This window comes from Plectropomus leopardus, chromosome 12, assembly GCF_026936395.1.
Source record: "Plectropomus leopardus strain MGB_pleo_1.0 chromosome 12, ASM2693639v1, whole genome shotgun sequence".
Taxonomy (NCBI): Eukaryota; Metazoa; Chordata; class Actinopteri; order Perciformes; family Serranidae; genus Plectropomus; species Plectropomus leopardus.
In genome coordinates, this window is record NC_142187.1 from 14,739,347 (window position 1) to 14,753,017 (window position 13,671).

At 40.9% G+C, this 13,671-nt stretch overlaps 1 protein-coding gene across 1 annotated transcript in view; it reads right to left on the reverse strand.

Moving 5' to 3' along the window:
- The window catches only part of apoltp (apolipoprotein lipid transfer particle homolog), a 47,722-nt gene extending 34,127 nt beyond the window's left edge, over positions 1 to 13,595 (reverse strand). Inside the window, exons 1-25 of the mRNA XM_088085361.1 lie at positions 13,343 to 13,595; positions 12,747 to 12,797; positions 12,408 to 12,574; positions 12,264 to 12,334; positions 11,882 to 12,047; positions 10,961 to 11,098; positions 9,968 to 10,145; positions 9,738 to 9,877; positions 9,166 to 9,269; positions 8,031 to 8,196; positions 7,624 to 7,806; positions 7,363 to 7,515; positions 6,899 to 7,043; positions 6,009 to 6,167; positions 5,702 to 5,820; positions 5,401 to 5,613; positions 4,427 to 4,585; positions 4,128 to 4,312; positions 3,848 to 4,030; positions 2,307 to 2,398; positions 1,385 to 1,554; positions 1,114 to 1,267; positions 958 to 1,034; positions 678 to 858; positions 419 to 574 (exon numbers count right to left, since the gene is read on the reverse strand). Of these exons, the coding sequence (XP_087941487.1) occupies positions 419 to 574; positions 678 to 858; positions 958 to 1,034; positions 1,114 to 1,267; positions 1,385 to 1,554; positions 2,307 to 2,398; positions 3,848 to 4,030; positions 4,128 to 4,312; positions 4,427 to 4,585; positions 5,401 to 5,613; positions 5,702 to 5,820; positions 6,009 to 6,167; positions 6,899 to 7,043; positions 7,363 to 7,515; positions 7,624 to 7,806; positions 8,031 to 8,196; positions 9,166 to 9,269; positions 9,738 to 9,877; positions 9,968 to 10,145; positions 10,961 to 11,098; positions 11,882 to 12,047; positions 12,264 to 12,334; positions 12,408 to 12,574; positions 12,747 to 12,797; positions 13,343 to 13,406 (3,574 nt within the window). The 5' untranslated portion in view covers positions 13,407 to 13,595. The remainder of the gene's footprint in view (positions 1 to 418; positions 575 to 677; positions 859 to 957; positions 1,035 to 1,113; positions 1,268 to 1,384; positions 1,555 to 2,306; positions 2,399 to 3,847; positions 4,031 to 4,127; positions 4,313 to 4,426; positions 4,586 to 5,400; positions 5,614 to 5,701; positions 5,821 to 6,008; positions 6,168 to 6,898; positions 7,044 to 7,362; positions 7,516 to 7,623; positions 7,807 to 8,030; positions 8,197 to 9,165; positions 9,270 to 9,737; positions 9,878 to 9,967; positions 10,146 to 10,960; positions 11,099 to 11,881; positions 12,048 to 12,263; positions 12,335 to 12,407; positions 12,575 to 12,746; positions 12,798 to 13,342) is intronic.
- Positions 13,596 to 13,671: the final 76 nt, after the last annotated feature.

Genomic DNA, 13,671 nt, shown 5'->3' on the forward strand with positions numbered 1-13,671 from the left:
GACTTGAGGCTTATCTATCAGCAGCTTGCAGTCCCTGCCCTCACAGACTTTACGTGATGACAGAGAACACGTCACAGAGCGTATGACTGAAGTCCGTGAGGGCTCAAGTCCGCAAGTGGACATTTGGAGGGTGAACATTTGGATTCAGCCTAGGATCCTAGCATCCTTGATTGTGAGAGTCCATGTTATAAACTGGATGTGTGATAGTCAGTTGTTTTTCCCAAATGTATCACTGTATCACAGAAAATACTTCCTAACCTCTGCAAATGACTAAATCAACCTGCGGGATAGAGCAGCGCTATCAGTAAGCTTCTATGTGGTTTTGTTTCTTTACTTTTTAGCATTTACTTGTATGAGCAGCAGCGTTAACCGCCTTGTGGCATAAAAACTTTACAATATACAATTTTAAGTCACTCACCTCCCAGACCATATCTGAGCCTAAGTGCGGAGCTCCACAGTGAGCCCTTCTGCTCCATCAGTCCCAGCATCCTGGTACCAACCACACCGGGTAACAGGAGCTCCGCCTCCACAGAGTACTGCCTGTTGCTGCCATCCCGCCTGCGCTCCAGGGCCACTGATGTGAGTAATGATGAATACTGATAAATTAATGTATATGTTGAATATAAAACTAGTTCTTTTAGAGATAATGCATGCATGTAGTTTGGTTGTGTCGGTACCTGAGAGTGATGCAGTTTCTCTGAACACATTCTTTACAGTGGCAGAGAAGCTGGTCTTCCTGCCCAGTCCACGAGTGACATTAGCAAAGAGGATCATGGGATGTCCATCAGCGGCCATTTTTGCTTCAAGGTGATAGCTCGTTCTCTGCTCTGAAAGGAAGGTCTGAGTGTCGACCACACCCTAATGATGACACAATATATAACATCTTTAATGACTGGAAAATCATTTTAAGGATAAATCCATCCTACAGAAAAAAATAAGGAAAATGTTCCTTCTTACCAAGATGTAATAATGAACTCCGTCAATCAACAGCTCCAGCTTTCCTGACTTCATGTTTTTCTCTTGTTCAAGTTGCCCTGAGAAAAAACAACACACTATCAGCTTAAACCTCAACAGGAGGTGGAGGGTTTGTTGTGGTGCTCCTCTGTGACCAACCTTGTATGTGGATGGTTTTCAGAGGATGGGTAATCCTCAGCAGCAGCCTGCGAGGGTTGAAGGTCAGGTCCAGAGACATGTCCCTGGGGATGGACGACTGAGGTGTGGCCAGGAGGAGGTGGATGGAGGCCTCTCTGGGGAGCCAGGTGCCTCTCTGAAACATAAGTTAGGATAACTTTCTTAGCCACTTGATGAAGAGTAACACTCAGAACAAAGATCAAACCACCTCAAAGAAGAAATTCAGCAGTAAGTATTTCTTTCTTCCTCACACCTGAGGGAGCAGTGAGTAGGCAGCCTCCAGCAGGTAGTAATGAAGTCCTCTGTCCAGCTTCAGCAGCCTGAGCGAGAGGTGCACTGGTCCTGGAGCGGGAAGTGAAACACCCCTGGCAGGTGACGGGTAAGAGGCATTGGAGCAAAGCTGCCAGCCGACCATCTTGGACCCTATGAGGAGGCAGACATCGAAGGTCGCTTTTTGTGTTATCATGTGATCATTGCAAGAAATTAGCCAATTGATCAAGCAATTACAAACGACCTTCAGTTTTTCAGATATATGATCAGACGCATAATTACACAATTTTATGCCAAACTTTAGAGATAAAACATGAATAAAATTGACTTTCTTAATCACACTTTTTAAAATCAAGCCATTATATGGAGATGCAACCTCAAGGGCTGAAAATGAAGACAATGAGGAAGTGCCAAAGAAATGCATTTCATCAAATTGCCTCTTGGGGCTGGCTCCAAGAGCGGGTCAACTCCCGTAGATGCCCATTGTTAAAATGCCCAACTTTACAATCAAAAATAAACATATTTACAGCTTAGAACAAAAATGGATTTGGTCTCAGAATGAAATACTCTACATTTATAAAGGTAGTAGTCCATTTTGAGAAATACTTGTACCTGAAAAAATGACCTACTCCACATTTATACAGTTACCCTCCACTGATAGATATTTTTACCTGACAGAATGACATACTTTCCACTTATACAGGTAGAAGTCCATTCTGATAAATATTTGTACCTGACCCAATGACTAACTCCCAAATTATACAGGTAGTAGTCCATTCTGTTAGATGTTTTTACCTGAAAGAATGACCTACTCCACATTTAAATATATTTATACAGATAGCAGTCTATTCTGACAGGGGGTCATGAATGATGCCATACAGTGCCATCATTGTTCGAGAACGTACATGTCTTTGGTGTGCATGTGGTCTTCTGAATTCGACTCTTCGGCCCCTTTATCTCCTCTATGTGGTCTCCACTCAGCTGAAACACTCTGGAGCTAAAAGAGATAACACACTCTCTTTGGGAAAACCACTCAAAACAACTGGCAAAACTGAAACATCACAAACACCAACAGACACCATTTTGTTCAGTTTGTGCGTGTTTAATTCATTTAATTGTATTATCACTAAAACTAATTGTTATTCCATGATAGTGCAACATGCTGAATGTAAAATTTTTTTAATGAAGAGAGATAAAATGGCTTGGTTTTCTGAATAAAAAAAGATTATCATCTCTGAATTAGGAGATTTTCTGAGGGCTCTTTCCAACAAAGTAACAGCTGTGAAAGTTGTGACAGATGTTAACGGGCTGCCCCTCTCTATAATGGCAATGGTTTGAGTTTTCTATGTTGAAAAACAAAAAAGTTACTGAATATTGAAATGGTCCATTTTGTACTTTTACAATGGTCCCTATGAACACCATTAGTCACACATTTGTGACTTCACAGTGAACAGATATTCAGTTAATTGTGCTCTAAACAGCATTTTAATCACTAATTATTTGAAATTCAATAAAACTGTAAAATATCTGCCTTAATTATCTTTCAAACATATCCAAAAACTAGGAGAAATCAAGGCTTTGACACAGAGCTACTGTAGATAATGTTAATAGCCATGAAAAAAAGCGAATGTCAAATATTTAAGTAACTTAACCCTGGTTTAACTGGCCAAGTTTTAAGCAGTTTAGTACTGTGCATCAAAATATTAATGTGTAACATTAAAGTTTTGTCAGTGTGGACATGCTACATTATTATCTGGGTTGATTTGCCACAATGTAATTGCTTGGTTCAATTAACAGAAAGCATGGGCACAAAAGTATAATTCATTCAAATTTACCGGCATGGTAAACTAGAGAGAACAAGACAACGTGCTGCCTGCGCTGACCTTGCTGTCTACAAATAATGGTGTTCTGAGCTTTTTAGTGTATTGTTCATCATTCACCTGGAGTAAGGCATGTGCTCTCAGTTTAGAAGTCAACGGGCTCTATGTCTTTGCAGCCGCTGTACAGCAAACTTCAAAGGCAGTTTTTTTTTAAATCATAGCTCACTGACAGTCATTATGTAGGCTCATGTAAAATCTTTTGTCTAATATTCAGAGTACAAAAACAGTATTGATGTCATTAGAAAGCTAAGAATTGCCTCTTTTGAACAGTGTATCACTTGAAACTGTTTTTTTTTTTTTTTTTACAATTAAGATTTTTTATGAATAAATACTGGGGGGGGGGGCATTTTGAGCATATCTGAATATTGGGATGGGGGTGGGGGATGTCCCTGAATATATATTATAATTACAACCTAGATTTATGTGATTAGAATCTTATTAATGTAAAAAAAAATGTTCCACAAGTAAATCCACAAGTAAATGTATTCGTAATCCCTGCCTTTTTATAGTTTTCTGCTCACATAATACATGTAAACTCTCTCCTTGTGATAAGTGCCCACACTTACCTGAGGGAGATGATGTCCATGACGTCCTCTGGTGTGTTAATTGTGACCCTGACATCCCGCCCCTCCTGCAGCTGAACACTGCCATCAAGACTGGTGGAGCTCCTCAACTCAGAGACCCAGTCCACTGCAGCCTGACCCAAAGCACCATCAACCCCCATCCTGGCAGACAGCCCCACGTAGGCACTGAGAATAAAGACAGACGTTACACTCTACTGAAGGCACAGTCTGAGACCAAATGTCAGAGCTGCAATCTCTGTTCCGTGCGGTAATGTAGAGTTACTTGGGTTTGATGTATCCAGTCAGGGAGAAGTGAGAAGTGTCCCTGTAGTTGACATTGCCCTTCAAACGCAGCGACAGGAGGGAGGTCATGTTGATGCCCAGTTTGACAGGCAAACCAGACAGAGACGGTAAAACCAGCTCGTCTGTCATCAGCACAGCCCTGTGGTTCAGCTGAACCTCATGACCCTGGAGGACAGAGAGGAAGGAAGGCAGATTGAGAGAGAAAATCAGTGGAGGTAAACAGACAGAGAAGAGACAGTCAAGGTTAGCAACTGTGAGAACAATAAACCTCCAGTATACCTTGAGCAGTTTGACGGCCAGTCCTGCCATGCTCAGCGACAGCTGGTCAATTTGTCTGTCGAGATCTTCACATGTGAACACACTGAGCTCATTGCCAAACACCTTTACACCGACCCAACACTTGGGCCTGTTCGCCTTTGTTCTGCGACTCCCCAAACACTGGAAAAGACAAGGCAAAAACATGTATTACAAACTGACTAGCATTAATGAAATCACCTTCTCTCAGTGCAAAGTGTTACATAAATAAAAATCTTTAAAGGGATAGTTCATCCGCCTATCAAAGATACATGTTTTACCTCTTACCTGTAGTGCTGTTTATCAGTCTGGATTGTTTTGGTGTGAATTGCTGAATGGTAGAGATACCGGCCATAAAGATGTGTACCTTCTTTCCAATATAATGGAACTAGATGGTACTCAGCTTGTGGTGCTTAAAACACCAATTCAAAAACAAAAAAAAGAAAAACTGAACAGCAATGTCTTTTTTCAGAAATCGTGGCTTGATTACTCAAGACAATAAATGGACTTTATTGTGAGTGGTAAGACGTAAGCATGCATCTACTTTTGCAAGAGATGTGAACATTAATGGCCTCCTCCTCAGCTGAGCAGTAACGTTAGCTTGCTCAGTGGCGCTAGCTGAGCGAACAGTAGATGCACGCTTCTGTCTGCATGGTGATATGGTTGGAAGGTGTACTTTGGTAGAAAGAAAATGGCTCCTACACGAAACTTCTCACAACAAGGTCTGCAAATGATCTTGTCTTGAGTAACTGGGCACGTTCAGCACAACAAGCCAACCGACATCTAAAATCTAAAATGCAATGTAAATGGCTACAAGTCTGCCACAAAAACCTCCCCACCTGTCGTACAACAGCTCTGGTTTTTGTATCCCACGACCAAGTTAACATGTTAAACATGCTGCCCTCTAAGACAGCAGCCCTGGAGAGATGGCTGTCTGACAATAATCACAGTGACCTCACCATGGCCCTGGCCTGGCTCAGATAACTGTTGGTGCTGGATAAACACTTTTCTTTTTCTCCTCTATGGCCATCATCTGTTTTTCTTCTTGTCCTCCTGCCTTCTTTTGACTGAGACTTTCGACTTTGAGCCACAGACTCTCCATCAGAGTCATGGGTCTGGTGGCCAAAAACGTTCTTCAGAAGTGCCTCAGCATTTTCAACATGAAGGTCCACCTTAGTTGGAAACAAAATGCATCCATTCAGCATCATTTTTTTTTAAACTGTGCTATACTTTTAGGAGTTAAAAGGATACCAAACTCACTTCCAGTAGGTTGTGGGCTCTGCCATGGAAATATAGTGTCAGGTTGGCAGTGGCAGATCTTGGTAGAAATGATTTGGGAGAGAAAACCAAAGATGTCTCCACATTTGTAATTCCCATTCCTAAAACAAATAAAGAAGCAAAAAAGGAACAGAGTAGACACACTGCATCTTTATATGCATTCATAAATTTATTGGTATAACAAATGAATTAGTTTATCTCTATATGTGGATACATACTATTGATCATGTTAGTTTCTGCAATTATGGAAAATTCTGACCATTTGAAGCTAAAGCGAAGCCCCCATTACCTGATGAAACAGTGTTGTCTGAATAGGAGGAGTATTTCAGAAACTCAGCTTCAAAGTCTCTGCTGATGATGTCGTCGGGCAGTGACTCGATTAGCGTCTGCTTCATGGGGTCCTCGCTTCTCATGATATTAGTCAGGTGACTCCACACATATGAGCCCACTAAAGACGCACAAGAGAAAAGGTTAAAGGGATGGTATGGATTTTTCCAAGATTTTTTGGAAAAAACAAAGTGGGACACCACCAATGTTAAGTAATCCAGAAATATTATGGAAGAAACAATTTATGCACATTTGGTAATCATTTATATAAATGGGAAATAATAGCGACTGAGGACTGGAGCCCTGGGGCACACCACGCTTTCACTGTGTTTTGTGAGATTGGCAACCCAACAGCTTAACACACTGCTCTCTATTACAAATATAATCTTTTAGCTATACAATTGCTGAGTCCAGAAAACCATGCCCCTGTAAAAGGTGATTCACTGCAGCAAATGCTTTGAATATATAAAGAAATTTAGTACAAATATATAGTTTATTATCAAGTGCAAGAGAGATTTTATCATGTAATTGGAGTAATATTTTTAAAGTTGGAATTTCAGTGAACAAGAATCCAACATGGTAAACATGGTAGAGTTGAAATTACCCTATAATTAGAAAAACAACATGGATCATCAGCTTTGTATAATGAAACAACTGCAGCCAGCTTTGAGACCCCTGGTACAGCACCACAACTCAAAGATAAAGAAAATAAATGTAAAAGTCGCTGCAATAAAGAATGTTTCACCTGTTTGACGCCGCAAGCAGAAATATGATCACGAGCAGCAGAGCACTTATTTATTTGGGGAAACTGCTATGAGCATCCCTTATAAACGACAGAGGTTTGAATCAAACCTTGGCTGGAGGTCTCCTTCCTCAGTGTGGTCTTCACCACTTCAAACACGTCCTGATCGGAGCATCGCATGAGCTGCTGGTATGCAGCAATTCTGACCTCGGGATCCTCCTGGGAGGAGCTGTACAGCTGCAACAGCACAGACCTCTGAAGGAAGGAAACTGCTGTCAGTCACTGATGTTAGACCGCCAATCACCTCTTCACCTCCACCTCAACTCATCATGAATCAATTAAAAAGGTAGTCTCTGTGATATGAAGACTTGTTATATTAACATTTGAGTTACTAAACCTTCTCTTGAAAGTGAACAGTGACTTTAAATCAATCAATAGGTACAGGATTAGTGTCCTTCCAACGTACTTTCAGTTATATATGTATTAGGCTTTGTTTATCCACAAATTCAGTAAAATAATATGTAAGAGACACATGTTGCAAATGAATGAAGAATTTGTTTCAGAATCAACTCACATCAGCTGTGCAGGGAAAGCGTCTGAAGGCTTGAATGGCAGCAAGTCTTAGCTCCAGAGCAGTTGAGTGGCCGAGCATGAAGCAGTTTAGCAGAGGAATAAAGATCGGGGCGGACAGACCAGTGTTTCCCACTGATTTCAGTGCATAAAAAAGCTGTTGGGGTGACAAATTATATGCATATGTAAAGTTGCTCATACCACCAGGTTCACTGTCAGTACATGATGTGAAGTGCACCTAGTGTGCTTCTCTTCCTAAAAGCACCTTAACTCGAGTGGCATGTTCTCCCTTGCAGCCCTCCTTCAGGATTTCCTCAAGCGTCTGCATGAAGGTCTTAACCTGAGGAAGTTCACTACAGGCAGCTTGAGACCTTTGGCACAGTTGATAGATCAGAGATGATCCAGCTAACAGTGCCTTGGATTGAACATCTTGGACCTCCAGTAAGGCCTAACACAGGCAGCAGAAATAGAGCACACACTGAGCCTCCAGGCCCTAATGTTTCTTTCACAAGAACTAAAAATAATGGATGTTTACTCATATGAACGGATGCAGAAGCTACACATCTTTAAATATCTCTGACATCAATTTGATTAATACATCTCAGTAGTAAATACAAATAGTAGCACTGATGAGTAGTCAAGGTCATCATAATGTCAACAAGAGGTTCCTACATTGATGGAGTGAATGATCTGTGGTGATGGATGAGGGAGAAGGGCGATAGTGGTGAGGAAAGCATTAGCCTGCTCCTCCTCCAGCTCTTTGTCCCTCATTAGGTCGGTCAGTAGTATGATGCAGTTTTCAGATCCACAGGCCGGTAATGCATCCAACAAAGGCTGCCTGTCCAAATAGTTACCCAGCATCAGTATGAGTCTCTTCTGTATGTATGTAAACTGTGTCATAGTTAAATGAGATGTTTTAAAACTGTCTGTTTCCACTCTTTATGCTCGGCTAAGCCACTGCGAGCTGCAGCTTCATATTCAACATACAGACATTGAGATGGTAATCAATCTTCTCAGATTGTTGTACTATTTCTTTAAAAAGACAATTCAGCCCCAAATCAAAAAATGCATATTTTTTCCGATTACCTGTAGGGCTATTGATCAATCCAGTTTGTTCTGGTGTGAGCTGCCAAGTGTTGGAGATATCAGCTGTAGAGATGTCTGCCTTCTCTCTTATGTTATAAAACTAACTACTTGTAACGCCAAAAAATACATTTGAAAAACTCAACAGCAATGCCTCTTTCTCGAAATCATAAGCCAGTTACTCAAGATCCTATCAGACCTTGAAAGGCGCAGTTTCATAGGAGGAACTATTTTCTTTTCCAAACTACATCCGTCAAACATATCACCGCATAGAGGGAAGTGTGCATCTATTGCTAGCTCACCTAGCACCAAGGAGCAAGTTAACGTTACAGCTCAACAAAGGAGGATGCCATTAACGTTTACATCTTGGCGTGTTACAAGCAAAACCTCTTGTCCATGAGAAGATGCATGCTCCCTTCTGTGTGGTGATACTGTTAGCAGTAGTATTTGGCAGCTCATAATAAAACAAATTAGAATGATAAATAGCACTACAGGAAAGAGGAATATTAATTAATTAATTTAGGGAGGGGATTGTGTAAGACATCCTTGTCCCACACAGACTGACGTTTGTTTACTTGTTGACTTAGCCAGAGACATTTTATAATTATAACAAATGAATAAGAGCCCATTCAACTTTAATCAAATTTACTGATAGCACAAGATATTATATTAACTATACTGAGTGTGGAAATGCGCACTGACGAAACACTGACGAAATACTGACCAGTCATTGCGGCACTTAAAAGACGCTTCTTGCCAAAGTGTCTTGATTTCCGTGAGAGTCAAACCTCTCAGCTGGAAAGCCAGTTGAAGGAACTCCTGTGATACCTAGGAGCAAATCCAAAACATATATATGGACTTACATTAAAGGCATCATAAAACTAATGAAATTTCCAGTTTCTCAAAAATATTTCTGCTCAGCCAGAACCAATCGCCTCCTACAGAACTGTGAACACACATTTTCATCCCATCAGTCACCCGATCTCCACACAGAAATTATATCACAGTGTGTCGCGCTCTGGGTCTGACTGCCCCTTTTAAACACCTCCCATGTAAACAGACTGATGAAGGCTGCCAGATGAGGTTTGACTGGCCTTCTGTGTATGATATGCAGCAAAGCCTCAGGGGAAGTCAGTATAAACACAAATAAACCAACAGTGGTCTGGCTGGGTACAGGCTACTTAAAAGTGACATATTCGTTTGTTGAAAAGGACTGTAGCATCTAAGTTTAAGGCACTTAAGTGTTTTTTACAGATAAATGCTGTTAAAATCTGACAGGAACCTATCGACACGTACCACTTGTGGGTCGCTGAGGCTACATAAAATCCTGACAGTCTGACCGACTTGCTGGGGAGTCCACACTCTGGCTTTTCCTGGCCTGGCAGCACCCTCGTCCTCAAACTGCAGGCCAGTTTGCACACCAGAAGTTAAGGTATCTGCATGGAGAGCATTAAGGAGAACATTAGGGTCCATGTCTGTGAAACTGTACAGCTGCTTAAGGTGACCACAAAAGTCTAAGTCCTGACCAACTCCTGAAGGAGTCCCTGGCTGAGCTCTGAGCAGGAGCAGAGTGGACACTGTTTGGGTTTTCACCAGCCCCGCAGTCCTGGACCATGTTGCCATGGAAACGGCTTCAGTGCAGTTGACCTCTTCCATCACTGTAGATCTGTGCCTCTGAACACACTGCAGCTCTGCCTGCACTGACTAAAGTAAGAAAAAAAATCAAAATGCAACATTACTGATGCAACAATGATGATAATGGGCTAAAAGGGGACATCCTGTTATTTATTGGTGAAGAAAAATCTGACAACCAAGCAGTGTCAACGCCCACTTTCAACTTCCACTTTTCTTGAACTCAGATACCAGAGAAAAAAGGAAATTTACCAACACAGTGCACCACTAGACCATAGGCAGGATTTTGGAGTAGACTCGTCAAACAAAGCAAACCAACATAACTATTTTGTGTTTAATTACTGTTTACCAAAGTGATGGTCCATATGCCGTTTTAGGCTATTTTTGACCTTTATTTGATAGGACAGTTAAAGGTCGAAAGGAAAGCAGGGAGGAAGTGGACGACATGCAGCCATAGCTGTGGGTCAAAATCGAACCCGAGCTGCTGCAGTAAAAACTCAAGTTTTTACTGGGCGCTTGTTCTACCACGAGAGCTATAGGGCTCCAAATTCAAATTAAAAACCTCAAATGGCAAATAAAATTCAATCATTTACACATTTATTGAACTTAAAAGTAGTCATTATACATTTTTTTAACAGTGGTATCAGCTTCTTTTTCTCGCTCTCTCGTATTGTTAGTGTTTACAACAGTCATTCTACTGTTCTCTGCTAGTAACCAAGAAAAGAAAAGTCATCATTGTCATGTTGCCTTGTTACATTATTTTTTTCAAAATAAAACTGCTATGCTTTTAATGTCAAATTTTCCTTGTGGTATAAAAATTATATCATATTTTTCAAGATATTGTGTCAATGTTAAAAATTCCAGTATCCTTGCAACACTAAACTTACTGTGTCTTGAGTTAAAGATACTGAATGGGGCCAGAAGTTTGCCAGCCTGGACTGTTGGCACTGTTTTAGGTCCCTGCTCTTCAGCAGCACAGGTCCTCTCCTCTCATACCTGCTGGTGCACGTCCCATAGACATCCGTCTGAGAAGGAAGAGTTAAGAAAAGTCAGATAATCACTGTGTGAATGCACTTTATTATGGCAAGATGATGTTAATGACGGTTATTAGCAGGGCTAGAGGTGGTATTTGTCAGACTAGAAGAAATAGTTGTTTAATTTTGAAAGACTGAGGAGCTGTTGTGCGTAAAACATCCTGTAAAGTGCACATGTTAAGAGCTCTGCAGGAATATGGAAATTAGTTATGCTTTTCACTTCTAGTTCCCTTATCTTAAAGTCGGGGGTTTTTTGAATGGGTTTATGGTTAGATGCCTGAAATAAGGTCTATGGTGAGCACACAGAATGCCACAAGCACAAAAAATGTCAGTTAACAACCCACCTGTGAATTTCACAGCCTTTATGCATCTTCAAAAAGGCAGTTGCTAACATGAGGCCAAATGACACTACAGAACATTATCACACTGTACACAGATTTACAGCCTTGTTGTTTAAGTAACGTTAAAGTCATGAGAATGTGGGGTATTTCGTTTATAACCTAATGTTAGCTTTTTACTTCTGGTGATTGCATTTACACTTCAAAAATCATAAAAGTGGTGTTCAATTGTGAAGCTTTTCTCCCTGAACAAATCATAAGTATCGTAAACTTTTGTTTGCAACACAGTTTTTTTTCAGTTATAATCCAAATGCAACTGGAAAATCCCATTAGAGTTTTTTTTAGGGTACCAGGGTGACGCTAACTTAACTGTAGGTCAGCCTACAGAAAACATCATCCCTGCATCACTCTTTTACCAGCCCTCATTAACCCTCACCTCCTTTTGTAATTCCTGTTTGGAAGCCATGGGGGAGGTCTGGAGCATGCTCAGTAGAGCCCTTTTAATGTTGAGGGCCCACACCTGCTCCCCCTCCTGGAGACAGAGGGCCGTGACCTTTCCCCCCTGGAGGGAGAACTTGAGGCGCGTTCTCTCCAGTGACTCCCTGGGAAACAAAAACACCAGATGAGCCCCCCGAGACCCGGGAACACAGACAAGTGGAGCATCTGAACAGAGTATCACATTCATAGGAAAAACAGTTGTAGCATTCCAAAAATGACCTGGACCTACACTTTAAATGCTGCGAACAGATGTGTAAAATGACATTCATTTACTATACGTTATAAAAATGCACCAAATCCAATAATCCAGAGGATATTACCTCAAGCTCTTTAAGCGCTGCACAGAGTGTTCCTTCTGAGGGGAAAGCCGCTTTATCTGTGGATTCCTAATCTGTTGGACAAGCATACAGCATTTACTTTTTGCACTACTTTATTTTTTCATAAACACTTTTTTTAAAGCTGACCTGCATCATTAGGTGACACTTGGAAACCACGTCGATATCAACTACACAGTCCAAAGCCAGTCCGTTCCTGCCAGCGTTGGAGCCATGAAGGGTTGTAGTAACTGTTGTGCTATACCTGTAAGTATACCTCACCCCTCTCTGATAGGACAAGTCAAGGGTAGAAAACCCTAGAGACATGAAATAGTAATCATAAAATTAAAAGAGAGGAAGTTTTTCATTGGGGCAAATCTTGTAGTATAAATAAAAAATTAACATCTTGCATGAATAGAATCTCAATATCTAAGTATTTGTTAGTAAGTGTGCATCATATTTGACATAGGACACAAACTGGATTCTCACCAGCGCAGGTTGAATCACAGAGATCTGGTTCCATCTCATAACAGTCCCCTACTGCATTGAAAATAAGATCAAAAATCTCAGACAAAATGACAAAAAGGAACATTTTTTCTTTAAAAAAAGCCTTCCAAAACTCTTAACTGGACACTCAAAGTCATGTTGACTTAACTAACCCTTTCAAAAACATGAAGGAAATGCAATGACCAACTTGGCAAGAAATGTCCCACAAATTGCACAAGAAATCTGTAAACGGTGAGAAAGAAAATGACCTGAGAAATTGTTTCTAAAAAGGGGGAGACAATTATTAGAAAACTGTCTATTTTAAACTATGAATAATGTCCAGAAAACTATATTTATAATAACTGTAATTTGTATTTAAAATTATGTTATGGAACTACACTTTTTGGGTAATTTTTTGGACTATTTTTGGGGGGCCATGTGGTGTTAAGTTGTTAGGTTGCTCACTGCCTTCTTTGCATGTTGCATTGTCAAACCAATTTGCTCAGGTTTCAAAGGACTAAGTCACCTCTGCTTTTAGTCTGAAATGAAATGTCACACCAAGAATCAATATAATGCACAATTAAAGCCATTAAACTCACCATGTAGCAGGAGGGAAAATAGCGTGACATACAGACAGTTGAGAGGTATCAAGTACATAGCCATAGCAACCCTAAGTCACCGTAGGTCCGGCTGTCTCCGCACCTCCACATGTAAGCGGGATGAAAACCAAGCACTGTTCACAGCCACTGAATGACCACACTTGTACGTGGGCTTCCACAGTGACCCATGGTGCTCACAGCGACCAATCAGGAAATACCTTCCAGGCTGGAGCTACAAACACTCACTGAGCCAATCACTTGACACAGCACCGGGCCTCACAGAAAATTAGGTTTTCTTATCCCTCCCATTGGCTTGGACAGACATAAGA